The sequence below is a fragment of the Lucilia cuprina genome, chromosome 5, assembly GCF_022045245.1.
Source record: "Lucilia cuprina isolate Lc7/37 chromosome 5, ASM2204524v1, whole genome shotgun sequence".
NCBI classification, from domain to species: domain Eukaryota; kingdom Metazoa; phylum Arthropoda; class Insecta; order Diptera; family Calliphoridae; genus Lucilia; species Lucilia cuprina.
In genome coordinates, this window is record NC_060953.1 from 21,913,704 (window position 1) to 21,933,593 (window position 19,890).

General features: G+C 28.8%; 1 protein-coding gene across 1 annotated transcript in view; it reads left to right on the forward strand.

Annotated features, from left to right (window-relative positions):
- The window catches only part of LOC111683413 (limbic system-associated membrane protein), a gene marked incomplete at its 5' end in the record, with an annotated part of 162,157 nt that overhangs the window by 94,906 nt on the left and 47,361 nt on the right, over window positions 1-19,890 (forward strand). Inside the window, 3 exons of the mRNA XM_046952807.1 lie at window positions 1,715-1,812; window positions 1,886-2,188; window positions 2,243-2,413. Of these exons, the coding sequence (XP_046808763.1) occupies window positions 1,715-1,812; window positions 1,886-2,188; window positions 2,243-2,413 (572 nt within the window). The remainder of the gene's footprint in view (window positions 1-1,714; window positions 1,813-1,885; window positions 2,189-2,242; window positions 2,414-19,890) is intronic.

A 19,890-nucleotide genomic window follows, 5' to 3' on the forward strand; every position in this document is an offset into this window, starting at 1 on the left:
TACTCTCATATAATTGAAAACGTTTTAAATACTTTTTTCTATTCATTAAAAAATATATTTGCAATACAAAAGGGAATATTATTTTATTTTAACAAAAAATGCAAATCACATTTTTTGTATATTTGGATTCCAAACAAAACAAAAAAATACACAGCTGAATAAAACCAAATACATCTACACACACACATGTAAATCTTTTTCTATATTCAGTGTTGTTGTTGCTTTTAAAACAATTTTTTGATGAAATTTTCAGAGGTTGTCTCGGATTTTTGTTCATATCTCCGTTATTTACCGACCGATTTTGCTGATTTTAAATAGCGATCTTCTCGAAAGCATGTCTAATAGAATTATTGAAGATTCGGATTTCGCCGATATCTGGGGTCCTCTAAAAACTGATTTCAACAGACAGACAGACAGACGGACATGGCTTAATCGACTCCGCTATCTATAAGGATCCAGAATATATATACTTTATAGGGTCGGAAAATTATATTATAGAAATTACAAACGGAATGACAAACTTATATATACCCTTCTCACGAAGGTGAAGGGTCTAAAAATAACTATTCTGTTTAGTTTTTTCTTGTATGTTGAGAAATTTCTTCAGTTCTACGCATTCAATTTGAATAAAATAATATTGTTAAAATTAACGAAATTTCTTTAAAGCTACAGCATATCAACGATATATTCTTCAAATAAACCACCTTCAAGGAAGTAAAATTAACAATTTTAGATGTATATTTGAATAATTGCGATTTTACTATTTTACCACTGTTTTAACCAAATTTCTGTTGATTTAATAAAATTTTGGATGTAAATATGAAGTAATATCTCAAATTAACAGATTGACTACATTTTTTTACAAAAATAAATTAAAATATGAAGAAAATTCGTTGATATGAATAAAATTTCTTTAGATTGGAATAAAAACTGTAAAAATTAAAAAAATTCGTTGATATGAATAAAATTTCAGTAGATTTGAATAAAAAAGCAGTAGGGTTTACTAAAGTTATTCGTTAATATTACCTATGATATTTTTTCTGTGTGGGGTTTTCTTAAAACTGATTTCAACAGCACACAGACGGATGGATAGATAGACGGACATGGCTAAATCGACTCCGCTGTCTATAAGGATCCAGAATATATAAACTTTATAGGGTCGGAATATTACATTATAGAAAAGTAGTGTCTGAAATTTTTTCGAAATCGGTTACAACAATTCTGCAATTTCGAATTTATCGCGGGAAAAATAATTAAATTTTTTGTTAGAGTGTTTATAAGTGGCAAATTAAAAAAAAAAAATCTAAAAATTTCTGAAATGGTGGGGAGGGTATATTGGGTTTCTGCTTATGTTTGTAACGCACAATAATATTGGCCCTATACCCACCTTAAAGTATACCAATCGGCTCAGAATCATTTTCTGAGTCGATAAAATTATGTCCGTCCGTCTATGAAAACCTTGTAATCAAACTACAGGTCGCAATTTTGAAGATTAAAAGAAAAACCGAAATAAAAACAGGTTTTTCGGTTAACCGGTTTATAAACACTTATTTTGTGACTAAAATTGACAATACTGATTATATCACTATTATGTTCTATATTAGAACTTCTAATGAGATAGAAATTTTTCAACTATTTTAATAATATAGTTTTTTTTCAAATTTTAATTTTACATAAATAAATGAATTGAGGAAATATTTTTTTTAAATTATAGCGCCACCAGAAATAACAGTAGAAAAGTCATGGGTGCATGCGGCTGAAGGATATGATATTGAGTTGGTATGCGTTGTTCATGGAGACGTTAATTCAGAAGTATGAATAATAAATATTTTAATTTATTTTATTCAATTTAATTCATAAAATGCACTCTATTTTTATAATTTAGATGCTTTGGTATCAGAACTCCTTCCTTCTTGATCAAACAGATAGACGTTCCATGTATCCAAGAGACGACAGATATAGTCTTATTATTAGGAATTTTCAGTCATCAGATTTTGGAAATTATAGCTGTGTTGCTGATAATGCACTTGGACGCACTAAAAAATACATTGAAGTTTCAGGACGACCTGGGCCAGCGGATTTTATATCACCAGCATTAAGCGGTTCTTTAGATCACTATAATCTTACATGGACTATTGAATCCATTCCTCCACTTGAGGAAATAAAGCTTTTATATAGACGATTACTGGTTAGCTATTTTTCAAATTGATTGCACATTTTATTAATGAAAATTGATTTTCAGATGAACGAAACCTATCAACACCCTGGAAAATGGCATGAATATCACATTAAACCCACTGCTGTGCGTACTGACAGCACACATTATATAATGTCATATGTCATAAAGAATCTTGAACATAATGCAGTATATGAGGCAATAGTGCAAGCAAGAAACAAATACGGCTGGAATGAGGTAAGATTTCATTATACTAGCTGTTTAAATATTTATATTATTTCAGGTAATTTCATATTCTCAAAGCACATTTATGTAGGAAAAAACACTGTGGGGTTACTGTTATACGATTACGTTCAATCTTATTCAATTTATTAATTAAAACACTACCACTTTGAATTATAGCATTTATTTATCAATTAATATTAAGAATAAAATAGTCCGCGTTCCTCTATCGGTTCGTGAAAAATCCGTTAAGCAAATCAAACGATGTATATACCCTGGCTCTTTAAGTCTATCTATTACTTCAACCATCAGTGGCATGTAAAAATTGTCTCGAACTATTTTAGTGTTTAATCGTCTGTAGTCGCATCACAATATCTTAAAGTTCTTATTGCAAAATTTTAAGAAGCTAGCTCTATTAGTTTCCCAGATAAACAAATTTTTGTATATTTTATTCATATGGGAGGGACAACGCCCCCAATTGGTAGTCCGCCAATTTATTACCCAAAATGTTTACATGGATGTTAAAGTTCTTCGAGCAAAATTTTAAGATTTTAACTCTAATAGCTTTCCAGATAAGCGAGTTTTTGTATTTAATTCACGTGAGAGGTGTCACTCCCCCTACCTATAGTCCGAACCATTTTCCTTAAATAATCATATTTACGCTAAAGTGGTTCCGCCAAATTGAAGGACTCTGTTATATTTTCTCAGATATACTTACGACCATTTTATGTGGATCGGTCCATAATTGACCCTATCCCCCCTATTGGAAATGGCTTTAACGTTCATTACTGGCTTAAAAATACGAGTAAAGCGATGAAATGCGCCACACGTAAGTTTCTTATGAGAAAAAATCTCTGCACCACTTTTTTTGTATCGGCTCATAAATGACCCTTCCCCTATAAAAGGCCCCCTCTGAAAATGGCTATAATGCTCATTACTGGCTTCTAAATGTGATACAATGATGTAAGTCCCATTGTCGAGACAAAATCTCTCTACCAAATTGTATGTGGATCGGTGCCCTTCACAAAATTACTTAAACGAACAATACTGCATTAAAAACATGAGTTGTAAAATACGGTTATGAAGTTCACTATTAATGTACTTAAGTAATGACTTACATATAATGTGTTACAGAAGTACTTTATTTTCAGGTGATTTCCGAAATTCTATATTAATTCATATTAAAATTATTTTGAATGATTGAATTTTTCTTAGTTAACTATTCCAAATTAATTTCAAATATTTTTCGCGATGTTCGACTGTTTTTTCAAAAAAAATCTATAAATAACATTTTAATATGTTGGGGTAATTTTTTTTTTGTAAGCAAAAGTATTCTTTAAAATTTTCATACTATTCGCGTAATTTGAACAAGTTAAAATATTTGAAGATAATATTGTATTTGTACATATGTATAAGTATTTCGCTTTGCATAGAATAATGTAGTTATGTTTTTTCGAATCAAATTAAAATGTGTAAATCGTGACATGTATTGTAGGTTTTTACTTTTTTATAAACTGTAATTTTACTGATTCAATAATCAAAATTAATTTCGATTCCGATACATATTTTGTATCGATATTTTGATCACATTGGATCATAAAAAATATTATAATAAAATATTTCAATTATATTTAAATGTAATATTATATTTTAAAATTGTTACAATAACCATAATATATTTATACTACAGTCATATTTTTTTTTTTATTTTTGTCCTCAATATGTGGACTAGGTTTATTCAAAATTTAACGTTTTGGCAAGAATTTATAAGCTACATGCGTTAGGAATGAATAACGGTTTCTTTGGGACATTTTAAGGGCATCGAAAAATATGTATAGGTTTTTAAATCATATATAATTTTTATAATGTAACACTTTTGAAAAAAGTTTTCTCATATAGAAAAGTTCATATGAAACTAGAAGTGAAACTAGAAGCCATTTAAAGCAATTCTGCATACCCCATTTTCTACAATCAGCCCTTATGGCCCTACAAAAGTACTTCAAAGTTTAAAGGACTTACAATTTTAAACGAATATTTGAAATATTTATATGTGTTGTGTAATGCTAATATTAGTATCAAATTAAAGCTGGGGAAATGTATCTATATTATATATTTGACTCAATCGAAAAATAAATTAAATTTAAAAAAGGTCTCATTTTCGAAACAAAATTTTTTAACCACTTTTTTGTGACAAATTTTCTTTAAGCTTCCATTTCTTTTAAATCCTGATTAATTGAAATAAATATTATTATAATAATAACAAAATTTTTATATAAATTTGAAATTCCATCTTTTGTAATCTTATGTCCTTTAAAGTTTATGGTCCTTTTACAGGGCCGATTATGAAAAACTTTGTACACAGAGTTAATACTAATGGTCCACAGTTACCTGTACACGTAGATTTTTTATACCCTCCACCACCATCAGTGGTGATATAGGGTATACACTGGACGTCCAATAGTACATACCCTCTTTATTACGAATGTCCAATAATACGAATGGCATAATTGTTGCATTTTCTACTCTATAGTACGAATAAAGACACAATTTTTCTATTCGATAGTACGAATAACGCATTTTTATTGGAATTTTGGTTTTATTTACGTATGAATGAAGATTTTATTTTATTATTTATTTTCATCATTTTACAAAGTAATAAACATCAAAGTTAAATTTCTAATAAGTAAAATGATATTTATATATGTATATATAAACTCTCAATTTTGAAAGTAGTATGATTCCACATTCAAATGGGTTTAAGCATTACTATATGTGATCCCTTAAGTATTCCAAATTTTTAAGAGAAAATTTTAAATAAGAGAATTGTTTTTGAAAGTGGTATATTCCATTCAAGTTTCTAATAAAAATTGTATGTAATCTGAACATGTTTAATACATTTTAGAACAGATATGTACATGCAAATTGTCTTTGGCACACATATTTTTAAAAACATTAAAGTTTAAAACCTTCTATATCTCATTTCAACCATTGGACTCACGATACTTTCAAAGTCAACAATTCGTATACGTAAATATGTCCCTTTTATGCCTGTTTATGTACAAGAAATTTATTTGAAATATTACACATTTATTATATTTTGTTTCGTTATGTAATTTTTCATGAAAAATAAAAGAAAAATAAAAAATCCAATATTTTATGTGTATTATTTGAATTTAAACATACAAAATGTGTTGTTCAATAATACGAATTTTTCGGTACTACGAAAGGGCCTGACATTATATAATTCGTACTAGTGGACGTCCACTGTATATAAGTTTGCCATTCCGTGTGTAATACCAATAAATATTCATCTGAGACACAACAAAATATATATTCATGTTTAAAAATGACTGTTGCCTGGTGTTATAGTGAATTACACAAAATACATCATGTTTTGACTTACAATAAATATAAACAAGTATGAATGTATAGTCGGGCGTAGCCGACCATATGATACCCTACACCAGTCAGTATGTATGTTAAAAGTGGGGATTATTTAAAAAATAAAGCATTTGGTTTGTTTTTTTAACTTTATTTCGGAATATTTTTACTTTTTTTGGCAAAAAAAAGAGATTTTTTAAGAGGGCTCAAAGGGGAGTATGGCAAAATATGGCCCTATCCTTAAAAATGTTGGTAGGGGGAGTAAGTCTTCTTCAATATTATTTATGTAGAATTTAAAAGTGTTATTAGTGTTTGTAAGTGAATTTTGACCTTTAAGTCATTTTCTGAAGGGGAGTTTGTATGGGGGATAGGGTCAAACAAAGCCCGATCACTACAAAAATCGGCAGTGTCATTTAAAGTTCTATAAAACTAAGTTTTGTCGACTTTTGTTAACATAATAGATCATTTCAATTAATTATAAGCCAAAAGGCCCTATTTGGGGGGTACGGTTGTATGGGGGCTAGTCGATTTTAACCATTTTCAATAGGCTTCGTGCTTGGGCTCAGAGAAGAGTGTGTGCCAAATTTCATCCAATTATCTTGAAAATTGCGGCCTGTACCAGGGTACAGATAGCGATCGAATTTAATTCGCTCGCGAGCGAGTTTAATTCGAGCGATTTAAATAATTCATTTTCCGGCGAATAAATCTATTCGACTCGCGAGTAGAGTTGAAAATTTAAAGAGCGTAAAATAGAACTCGCTCGCGATTCGAGTCAAAACGAGTTAATCGCGAGTTTTTTAATTTTGTAAATGGAATAAATTAAAATTTATAAGGCATAATCAATTTATATATAAATATGACATAACCAAATAAGTTTCCCATTAAAATTATGTACGCGAATACATATGTACGTACATTATTTGCTGCAAAGTAATAGACACTTCGTACATACATGCATGCATGCATACATGCATACATGCATACATACATACATAAATACATACATACATACATACATACATACATACATACATACATACATGCATACATACATACATACATACATCATTCAACACGTGTTTTATTATCTTCATAATAAAATTTTCCAAACCATTTGATTCACAATCAATAATTTAACTGCCTGTTTCACAATATCGAAACAACATTTTCTTTCTTATAAATATATTGAAAACAAAATCAAAATTTTTAATTTATTTGTTGTTTTCAATATATGTATTTGTAAGAAAGAAAATGTTCTTTCGCATTTAGAAAATAAATAATAAAAAAATTTTTTTTAAGATCACTTGCATGTCCATCAATATACATATGTACATACATAACTACAGATAAAAAACATACACATTTAAATAAAAGGTAGACAATATATTTCTTATACTTTCCCACTTTTGCTTTGTCTGACCGTCATAAAACCTACGTCTACACAATCACACATACATAATTATTTCCCATATTATTGGTTCTTTTTTATACCACAACAGAACCTGTTGTGGCACACACATTTTCGGCTCGAATTTAACACGAATTCAACTCGTTTTCCACTCGCTCGTAAGCGAGTTGAAAAAACAAAAACATGTAAATATCGCTTACGAAGCGAATACAAAACACGTAAAACTCTGATTAAAATTGTGCTCGCGTGTTCAAAAATAAAACTCGCGATTTTGAATTTTAAAATGAACGATATAAATAAAATAGCGATCGAGAGCGATATTTTTGCCTACCCTGGCCTGTACCTTGCGCACAAGGTTTACATGTACAGCCAGCCAGACGGACGGACATAGCTTAATCGACTCAAAAAATGATTCTAAGCCGATTGGTATACTTTAAGGTGGGTATAGGACGAATATTTTTGTATGTGACAAACATCAGCACAAACCCAATATACCCTCCCCACTAAAATGGTGTAGGGTATAAAGACGTTCATGTGACACGAAAAACTAAATTAAACAGAGGTACTTTTACTTACATAGTTGTTGCTTGATGTCTTGGCACAGAATGTTCATGGAATTAAATGCTATACCAAAAATACACATGGGAACTAAAATATACTAACAGTATTACGAGTATATCTTGTAAATACATATATAACATGTTGATACTAATTAATTATCATATATTATATAAAAACTCCATTGCCACCACCAGAATATGCAACTGTTTGCGCAAACAATTAAGTAATGGTTCTGGAGTTTGTGTAGAATATGTGCAGCCAAGCAAGAAATTGTTTGGCATAATGGGCTCCGGCTCATCAGGTGATTGGGTTCTTTCTTTTAACATGGTATGAGCCTTCTTTATAGATTAGAAAAGGCACTCCCAAGCACCACCTTCACTAGAGTTGGCGGGGGTGTTAAATATCCATTTAACACCGAGTAAAGCCAGATAAGCTACAATGCGATCGTGATCAAGAAAATTATTGGCTTCTCTCACAAAATTGGTACCATTATCGTTGTGTATCTACATGGGAGCTCCACGCCTATTCATAAAAAATTTCGCAAAAATAAAGTAAAAGCGTAACTAGACATCGGTTACAAGCTTGAAGTGAACGGCACAGACGGAAAGGCACGTGAATAATGCCACCCAAAGTTTTTCCTGTCTACTACGAATGGTAACTGCTAAGGGGCCGAAAAAATCGACACCTGTATATGAAAAAGACAAATGCAGTTGTTCTGTTGACTGGCAACGTGCCCATTTAAGGCTGATTGAGATTGGCATTTCGAAGTTAACAAAGCTTGCATTTCGTTTCTACACTTTTAAGGAGCTCACGAATTGAAGGTATCAAAAACAACGGCGTATTTCATTTATTAAAACGGCCTTATTGATGTGACAAAAACGAATGTGATACTAATGTTGCCCTGGCAAAATAATGGGCCGACAGGCATTTTGTATGCAACCACTTGCTCTTATTAAAACTTCCTGGTCGATATAAAGATAATTATGAACTTAAAAGCCCTATTCGGCAGGTTCAGTGGTATGGGGGCTAGGTGAGATAATGGACCGATGTTTTAACCATTTTCAATAGACTTAGTCTACTGAAAATGGATTACAAAGTTTACATGGACGGACATATCTAAATCGACTCAGAAAATGATTCTGAGCCGATAGGTGGTAAGGGCCAATATTATTGTGCGTTATAAACATCAGCACAAATCCAATAAACCCTTCTGACTAAAGTGGTGTATGGTATAAATATTTGTTCAAAATTTCAACTCTCCCGAGTATTTATATAACTTCTTTAGAATCGTCAAATACAAGACGTAATCCATTTTTATTAGGGTTGTGTACAGCAAAGTGCGCAACTAAAATGATTTTAATGATATACTTTCTTTTTCCTTTGAGCCAAGGTTGGCAACCACTATCGCTAAGCTATCGTTACCGCTAAAATACCTTTTCAGCACTACTACCGTTACCGCTAAAACACCGATAACTAAAATATCGGTACCGAAAATGCAAATTAATATCGAGAAAAAAAAACAAATTGAAATTCAGAATTCCAACATTATATTAAGAAATTACAAATTGAGAAATTAGTAAATGATATTGAGATATTTGTATTTCTATTAAATTATTTGAAAATATTTTTCTTATAAATCTTTTGGAATATTATAAATTTCAATACAAAATGATTGTTTCCCAATATAAATTTAGGGTTTCTTAATATGGAATTTTAAATTTCAATTTGTTTTTTCCTAATTTTAATTCCTAAATTTAATTTTGTTATGAAATCAACATTAAATTGGATTTCTGAAATTCATTTTAGTTTTTCACAATACAAATTTCGAATATATATCAACAGAGTCAGAACCAAAGTATGGCAGACATAAGTGAGTCAATAATTCAGTCATAGAACTTGTTTAAAGCTTAAAAAACATAATTGAGACAATCCTACATTGAAGGCCCTATTTCAAAAATCAGCATGAAGTTTATTAGATTGTCAAAGTCCATATATGGAACCACTTCCGAAATTGACTTTTTATATCCTCCACCACTATCAGTGGTCAATCCGTGTATAACACCAAGAAACATTCATCTGAGGCCCAACAAAGTATACATATTCTGCGTCGTTAACAAATTCTGAGTCGATTTAGCTATGTCCGTCTGATTGCATAAAACACGCTCATGTTAAAACTAAGCAAAGGAAGTCAGACAAATTCACCGAAAATATTCACTATTGTCCTAAGCAGTTTGGCATTGAAAATCGGTTCACATCGGGAAAAGTTATGAATCAAAATTTTAAACAACTCCGAAGAAATAAGCATTTTTTACACATTCTTATGTAATTTTTACGAAAACTATGCGATGCGATTCCATGCAAATCACAATACATTCCTTTTTGCATGAGAGCTCAATTCCTGTACATTAGTTATTTGTTAATAGAAATACTTATATCTTCAAAAAAATTGACAAATGAAAATCTTATATCAATAGAATTCATTCAGGAAAAAAAATTCTGGATTGATACATAATTGGTCACAGCTTCCATACAAGGTCCCCGAAAATAGATTAAACGCAAATAACTCATTACTAAATAAAGATATCCACACAAAATTCGGCATAAATACTATTTTTGTACTCAGACATGTTATTTGTATATTTTTTATGATTGGTTTATATTTAGCCATAGCCCCCATTTAAGGTTCCCTTCCGAAAATCACTTTAACCCGCGTAAGTCAATACCAAATATTAATATCCATACATTTGTTCACGATCGGTTCATATTTGGTCATAGCTCCAAGGTACGCTCCAGAGAATCATTTAAATGCACAATATTCACTAACATATTACAATATAGATACTGAATTTAACCACAACTTTTTCTTTATATTAATTAATATTACTTTGTATATTTTTACGATCGAACCATAATTGGTCATAGCTCTCATAATTTCTAATTCAAGATTTTTTCACGATCGATTCTTCCGAAAATCACTTAAATACACATTAAACAAATTATAACAAGTAGTCCGACTCTCATATACAGGAAATTACTCTCTCACATCTACGAGCATAGAAAAATAAATAGAAGTGTTACTGAGAGTAAGAAATATTACTCTCTCACATGTACAAGTTCTGTGTGAGTTTAATACACTTGTATGAGTCTTATTATTTTTGTTTACATAAAATAACAAAAATATGATCAAATGCCGTTCCCAAAACTGTGGCGTAGGGTGTATTTAAATTGCATTTGGGATGGATTGACATTAACAATAATCTTTTATACTAAGCATTTACACAATTCCTGCTTCAGCAATAAACATTGTTAAAAGTTGTGTTTTTGCCCCAAAATATTGAAAACATTTTTAGAAAAAAACGAAATTTTCAATTGTATTTATTTTTTTTAATATTATTTTCAAGTGTCAATATTGGTCCAACCCAGCAAACACAACGAATTTATTTCAAATTTATAATAATTTTTAATTAAAATCGTTCTTGAATTGTTCAACTGAAATTTAATAAAAATAACAAACAAGCAAAGGAACACAGCTATTACGATAAAGGTAGATATAAAATTTTACGTAAAAATTGTATCTTTTATGTACAGAAATGTTACTTAAAAAATCTTTTACGATGGGTTTATTATTGATCATACCACCAATATAGCACTCTAACTCGTTTTTATTTCGGAAGTGGTCCTATATTTTCTGCATAGCCATATCATCATATTGAAATTGCCGCTAAAATATCATTTTAGTACACTAAAGTTACCGCTAAAATAGCGATACCGAAATACCGATAACGCTAAAATACCAATACCGAATTAAGCCAAAATACCGTTAACGCTAAAATACCAATATCGAAATAAGTCATAATACCGATAACGCTTCTACATCGCCGTTTGGAAACGGTTGCCAACCTTGATTTGAACTCATGTGGCATATCCTCTAACAATATAGGCATAAATTTTATCGTTGTAGTGTTGGGCATATTCAGGGCGCCCGTAAGCCATATTAAAACTATCGGGAAAACCACAAAAATTTTCCTTCCACAGAAGTAGGGTAACAAAACGATCACCAACCTTTACTGTTGACGTTTTCAAAATATCTATATGAATAAATAAACCCTTGTATTTATAATTGATACATTTTACTTCTCAGCCGTAGTTGTGTTGGATCCATCATAAGTCTAATGTGTATTTTGCATGGTCACTTAAGGCATTTCGAATTCGCATAATATTGTGTAAATTGGAATATTAAATGTTTGCCATTCGTCCGATAAATGATGGTATTTGCATGGCTGCGGAATATTGCGTGGCAACATAAATTGGCGGCTAAAATTGTGTGCCAACAGACGTTGAAGTAGTTGGCTGCAAAGTAAATTAATAAAGTAACATCACTTGAACAGCTGACTATTTTTTTTAACTATAGTTTCCATAGAAAAATAAAATTAGTTGTCAAAGTTTGTTTTGAAAATTGTTACATTGTTTATGTCGCCATTTTTAAATTGTGTTTTGCTATTTGTTAAAATTTGTGAAAAGTTGAAAAAATGAATTAAAAGTGGTTTTAAAGTAGTTTAAAAGTGTTATATCGAAGGTTTATGGAACAAATTTTGTATGAAAATTTGATTTATAAACCTTTGATAAAAGTTTATGAATAAGACCCTTAATATTTTCAACAGGGTTCAAAAAAATTCTTTTATGAACACATAAATTTAAACATTTATGATAAAATGACACGAGTGTACTTTTAAAACTTTTTGTTGTATGCTCACTTTTGCAAATGAATATCTAAGAATTATGTTCGTTTTAAGCATCCTTAAATGTGAACATTTATTTTTTTATTTTGGTACATATTCCCGTATATAAATTTTGAGAAGTAAAAAATGTAAAATGTATAAATTTGAGAGGCCTTCTCATCACTCTCATTAAAGTATATACTCATTAATGTTGTTTTTTGTTTTTTCTAATATGTGTTCGGACTTTTTGTAGTTTGTTTCTTATTTTCATATGTGCGCTGTTTGGTTTATTTGCTACTTTACAAAAATGAAAAAAAAAAACAAAAAATGTTTTCTCATTTTTTGTTTTTTTTTTAATTTTAATTTTTTCACAAACAAAAGATGTTTCATAATTCTTTTGCATTCAATACGTATGTATGTGGAAAAATATTTGATTTTTTAGTTGTTAGGCACAACTTGTGTCTGTGTTTTTGTCATAACGGTTTACTTTAATGATGTTTTGTTTTGTGTTGTTTTTCAGTTGTTGTTATATTTAAGTTAATTGCACTGCTTTATTTGTTTTTATAACGATTAATGAAAAACTGTGTACCTAAATATACAGTGTCTTACAAAAGTATTGAAATTTAGGTAAATTATGAAAAGAAACCAAATTTATTAATATTTTTTTGTGTTCAAAATAAATAAATTAAATTCTTTTATTATCTAGACAGTCCTTAGGTTTCATATCACACATTTTAAAACTTGAAAAATTGATAATGATGATAATAATCTAGCGTACATACAAACAAATTTTGTAAAAGTTTAGTCTAAAAAGGTAGTTTATTATTTTTTTAAATTAAAACAACATATATACCCTGTAGGATTTTGTGAGTTAACTAAAAATCAAGTTATTATGACTAGCTTCAAAAATGATCGAGAGAATGAACAAACATTTTAATAAAATTTTAAATAAAAAATAAAATAGAAACTCAACAAATTTGTCAAACAATTTGTATTGAAAAAATAAAAAATGAAATAAATAAATACATCAACATATTTTTGTTTGCACAAGAACAAAACATTCTCGTTTACCCTACTCTAATTTATTTGGAAGAATCCTTCTGTGTATTCTTTTCACATAAAATAAAGTAAACAAACAAAATTTTGGCAAGAAAAAAGAAAAATAAGTACGACAAGTACCGGACAAAAACCAGAAATAAACATACGTATATTCATATATACATATATATGTAAGAATGTAGGTATGTAGGCAAGAGCATAATATATTTTTAAGCTCTGTGATAGAGAACAAGAGAATGTTTTTTGTTTTCCCTTCATACTTATCCAACGCATCATAAAAAACACAAAATTGTTGTTTAACCAGTCTTTGCACATATTCTTATTTCATTCTTTCATGCAAAAACACGAACACTCTCAATCTCGACATTTTACATTTATTTATCAACAGAACTATAAACAACTTTTACATTTCATTTTAGAATGCTAGTCAGTGTTGCCACTACAAAATTTTTTTCTAACCAAAATTCGAATAAAAAATAACCAAATTAAGAAAAAAGTAAACAAAATTATTTTTATTTGTTTTATGTTTACATTTGGACATTAAAATAACAAATTTATTTTCTGAAGTGGAACTATGTTAAATTTCGTCGCTAAACTTGTATTATGAAGACAGTTATGAGCGTTAAAGTAATTTTCTGTACGGGATCTTATATGAGACGTATGGTCAATTATGGACCAATTCTCATAAAATCTGACAGAGATATTTTAGTTCCATTAAACCTTGATTATGTTGAATTTTGTTGCTATATTGCAGTACATTCGCAGATTCGTTAACAAATGCAATTAATATTTATTTTAAAAAATAACTGAGATTTTAACGCGTTTTAGCACAATTTTAAATTATAAAATTCTTCCCACTTTATGTACAGATTTGGAGATTTCGTTCGAAATTTGGATTTAAATTATAAAAATATAATCTAGAAAATGTAAATAAAGAACTAAAAGTCATGGTGAGATAGTAGAAATCAAAGGTCATGAGTATCAAATCTTTGCATATATCGCGATTATTGTTCGTCGTACGAGTTTAGATGTTATTACAACTTTTGTATACAATACAATTTCATTTTCCTTAGCTGTGTTACTTAAAAATATCAGTTGATTAATACTTTAAAGATATTGTGATACAATTCTTGCACCAATTAGCAGAAAATACTTTATTTATTCTTATTAAATCATTTATCTTAGAATTTCGGCAAATTAGCACAGTATTTTGCTTTTGCGAAATTTCAAATAGGTATAGAAGTTGCAATTATACTTTAAATTTTAAATTCTTACAAATTTTTTTTTCATACAAGTATCGTGAGTTCTTTATATAAAAAGTTCCATTAGAAATATTAAAGAAAGGACGGACGAGTTTGGATCGACCCAAAAAGTGATTTAAAGTTCATGGATGCACCAAAAGGAGAGAGAGGATTCATTATTCATGCTGTTAAATTGACTAGTGTAATATTACGGTGTTGTTATGATTTTAGTCAACTCAATTAATATAATTTTTTTCACAAGTTGTTTTTTTTTCAGTTCAGTTAAATTTTTTTATTTATTCCTGGTTGTAGTAAAAGTGTTAAACTTTTTTTATCTACAAAGTCCTGAGGAAATTTTTTATTAGTTTTATAATTTTAAGTTCTTTAAATTTTAATTATTTTCAATTCTATTCAATTTTTCACATTTATAATTATATTTTTACTTTTTTAGTTCTTTCAATTCAATTTAATTTTTTTTCACAAGCTTTTTTTTACGTTTATAATTATATTTTTTTCAGTTCAGTTTTTTTTATTTATTCCTGGTTGTAGTAAAAGTGTTAAACTTTTTTTTATCTACAAAGTCCTGAGGAAATTTTTTTTATTAGTTTTATAATTTTAAGTTCTTTAAATTTAAATTATTTTCAATTCTTTTTCTTAAATTTCATTTAAAAATTATAGGACATAATTAAAAGTATCAAGCTTTTAAATTAGTCCTCTTTTTTTTCGACTACTTTGTCGCTTATTCTGGAGGGTCCCGTGGGAATCGCAGAATATTTTATTTTTTTATTGTTTTCCTTTTCGCGATTAAACGTTCAACGTATATAAGATCTTTTGTACTTATATCGCGAATCCTACCGACTGCGCCAATTAAAAGAACGTAATTTAAAACAATAAAAAAACACGGCTTGATGAGGTGTAATTATCAAATGCGCTTTATTAATTCAAAATTGTTTCTTATATACTAATTTACATATTGATTTATGTTTGTTAACTAAAGTCGGTTTTGCCTACTAAGCATAAGTGTGTTTTGTTTCCGTTCTTAAATTGGGTACAAAACAAACTTATGTGGATTTTTGCAATTTATTAAAAAATAATAATTTCACAATTTTAATAATTGCTGAAAAGCAATTTTAAATAAAATAATTATTAGGAAAAATGTCTGTAAATAAGTTTGGTAACAAATTTATTTATAAAAATAAAATGTAATGCAAAAAATAAAAAGTTGCAATGTAAGTAGTTATTTATATTATGTTGGCTCGTGTTAGGGGAATAATGGGAGACATTATAACAATTTACCAGGCCCCTATTAGATATTCTTTACGGATCCAACTATATAACCTTGATCAACTCCATCAGATCAAAAATCACGTGGCCACATATGATACATCTACTTCAAGCTCAACTCTGAACAATTCAACAACTATATTTAGCATAGACTAGTGGCAATATAATCTAGGAACTTATACGATATCATTTTTAAACTCTTTTACCAAATACCCAAAAACCAGGGGTCAACACTTCATTTAATAAACCAGATTTTCATCACCTTATCCTCGTGGAGTCAGATAAAACCAATTTTACGTTTCAACATCTTGCAATAACTTTGCCAAATTTGCATTTAAAACTATTTAATTCAATTAAATCCTAAATTTTAAATTAAAACCATGTGATTTCTAAAAAATTACATAAGCATTCTCAATAATGTATAAAATTTATCTAAACTATTTAGTTATATCATCTCTTAAACAACCAAATTTTATTTCATAGTATAGTAACGCATAATGATATAAATATTTGGTTATTTTGAATTTTGTTTGATTTAATAATGTCTTATGAACCATGTATTGTATCATCATTCAAATATATAACTCTATTCTAACTTAAATATTTAAAATTTTGGCTTAAAATCTAGTTTATCGAAATCTAAATCATAATTTAATACTAATATCACAGATTTTATGAAAATATTTTGCTAAAACATCGATATTAAATATGAAAACTTACACTTAAGGTCACAGATTTCATAAAACATGTTTTACCTAAAACATTATTATATTATATCTTAAAAAAACACTAAAACTAAATATCACATATATATTTTATACAAATATTTTGCTAAAACATCAAAATAAAATATGAAGACTTATACTTAAAATCACAAATTTTATAACAATGTTTTAATAAAGTATTTAAAAACTAAACTTTATATATTATACCTAAAAATACTTAAAACTAATATCACATTTTATCACAACAAGTTAACATGCATTAAACTTATTATTCGAATCCTAAACCTCCAAATTTACACTACTATAATTCTAAACATTTATATTATATGAATATTTACTAATACTTTGGCAAACTACCTAATTAATTAACGAAACTTTCCTAAACAACACCAACATAAGCTAGTTCCTGTTGGAGGCCTTCACCAGTTACAACATATGATGCGGTAAGTCTGATCCAACGTTTATTTGTTTTTATTTCAAACATAAAACCTGATATTTCACAATGAAAGTAAAAATCAAACAAGAGAAAAAGTAAATGAGCATAATATAATATAAACATAATGTTAAAATTATCATCTCAATGTTAATTTTACAATAACATAATTATGAAGTGTAAAATAAATCTTTGATCAACAAAGAAAATATGAAATAACATAATGTTATTTTGTTTTAATTGTTTCAATAGATATGTTATTGTTTCAACAATGAGCATTGAAAACAAGTTCAATTGTTTGCAAAAAATAACCAAAACGAAAAATTAATTCACATGTACACATGCAAAATAAAAATTACCAATTTTGGTTAATAATAACCAAAGTGGCAACACTGATGCAAGAATGAATAAAGCAAACTTTTTTTGTTTGTTTTTGTACACGAATGCACAGTGGGGCAGAATCGAAATTTTTTGGAAATAAATCTGGCATTTCTAAACGGCTGATCAGGATAAAATTTGGCGTGAGCGTAGCCAAGGAGTATTCGAGTTTAAGTTTCGAAGATGAACCCCGCAGATGCCCCAGGGACGGAGCTGTGGAGGCTCAAAGTAGGGTACCTACGACATGTAAAATTTTTAAACTCGTGCCAACTATGATTTTTATATTTTCTGAAAGCGCTCGACGAGATCTTGAAAAAACATGCTTGGACATACTACTTATCTCTTATAATATCCGAGTTATAGGCATTTAAAAATTTAGTGAGACAAAATTTACCATACCCTGTTAGTTAGACAACGAAATTTCCAATAATATACAAAAATTTTCAGATCAATATCATTTACAGATCCAAAAATATACGTTTTTTAATTTAAAAATTCAAAAAAATTTAGATTTTTGCCGTTTTTTTGCCCAAAATGTGTCCTAACTCTTTTATTAATAAAATAAAATTTTCTTTAAGAACATATAACAATTTTATAGTTTTCTAAAAGGTATCTTTATGCAGAACGCTTTGGCGTAAAAAACTTGTCCTATTTTTTGAAAATGTTGCCACTGCGTCCTTCCGAATATGACCTATTTTTTATCAAAACTTCAACTTTGGGCGAATTGTTCTAAAATCCCAAAGCTGGGATCAGAAAACTGAAAGCAGTTTTGGAAACCTCAATATGTTTTCTATTTACTCCAAAAGTATTTTCCCAGCCCTGAAAGAATTGTGGACCCTATGGGCAAAAATGTAAAAAATCCCATTTTTGGGATTTTCATTCCTATTTTTGGGAATTGCGGGATGCCCTTTGACCTTTTCAATTTTCTTTTGCATTTTCTTATTTGAAATGACAAATTTAACAAGCGTTGAAGATTTCATTGAGTTTTGTTCATAAATAAAGATTTTGTCATATATAACATATTTGTTAAATTTCTAAAAGTATGATTTATATCAAAATTTTAATAGGGTCGCAGATAGCTACAACAATTTTGTCCATATTTATCCCTTAATATCTTTTTTTTAGTTAGATATGGAAATTCTCGACCCTTTACAAAAAATTTCAAGCCAATATCTCAATTACATTCAAAAATATGTTCATTTAAACCTGTGTCCTTTAATTTCATCTTTTTCATATTTTAGTATTAAGTATGACAGAACATACATTTGATGTTGAATAAAATATTTGGACAATTTTTAAAAATTATTTAGTTAATTATTTTATTAAGGACTATAACATTGTATATACAATAAAAAAAAATGTATTATGAGCCACGCACAACAACACCTAAATCACCTCACACAAACCACCTTTCCCGCCACCGAAATATAAAACACAATTTAATACAATATCATCAGTTAGTATAATAGCTTTTTTTATTTGAACTGTTTATCTTAAACATAATACAATTAATTCTTACAACGTACTTTATAGTTAATTCTTAACACTACTTATTTTCTATAAAATAATCTGTCATATCGGTATACATATCCAGAAGGTAATATAAGTCCTTTAAATCTTCCTCGTTTTGAGATGATAGAGTTTCATAACAAATCCATCTTTTTCGCATAGTTGAAAGAACAGGATCAGAAGATAGAAGTAAACTATTAAAAATATCTTCATTCTGTGATTGCCTGGAGCATTTTCTTGAGCTGAAAAGTTGAACATGCTTAAAATCTCGATTCCTCGCTTCCTGGGCTTCTCTGTTAACTCTCCAAGTGGAAGAATATTCGATTCAATTATTATTTGACCATGACACAATACTTTGTGTACTGTTGGTGTTAGTTCCCTCCATGGATACAGAGATACAAGTAATTTAGAAATTTCAGATGTATATTCCCAAATCGATTTCCATTAATTTTATGTTTACTATTCAGTGCCATTAAAATAGTGTTAACTCTTCGAAGCAACTCCTTGTCGATTCCAGTTATTTTTGAAGTAATTTCAAAATCACGAAAAAACCTTCTCGCCGTATTACCGTCATTTGTACTACCGCAACTTGGAAGTGGTTTGTCGATGTTTAATCCCATCTGAACTTTAAATTCTTCTTGGATTCTGCTTTTTTCCGCAGCTCTCAGTTCTTTCAATTCTTCATTATTTTTTGTTGATTTAGTAAGATTCTCTGGCATACTTCTATATTTGAGGTCGTATGCTATGTGTAAAAAGTAATCCAAAAATCGTATTCTGGCATGAAGTGGTGAAATT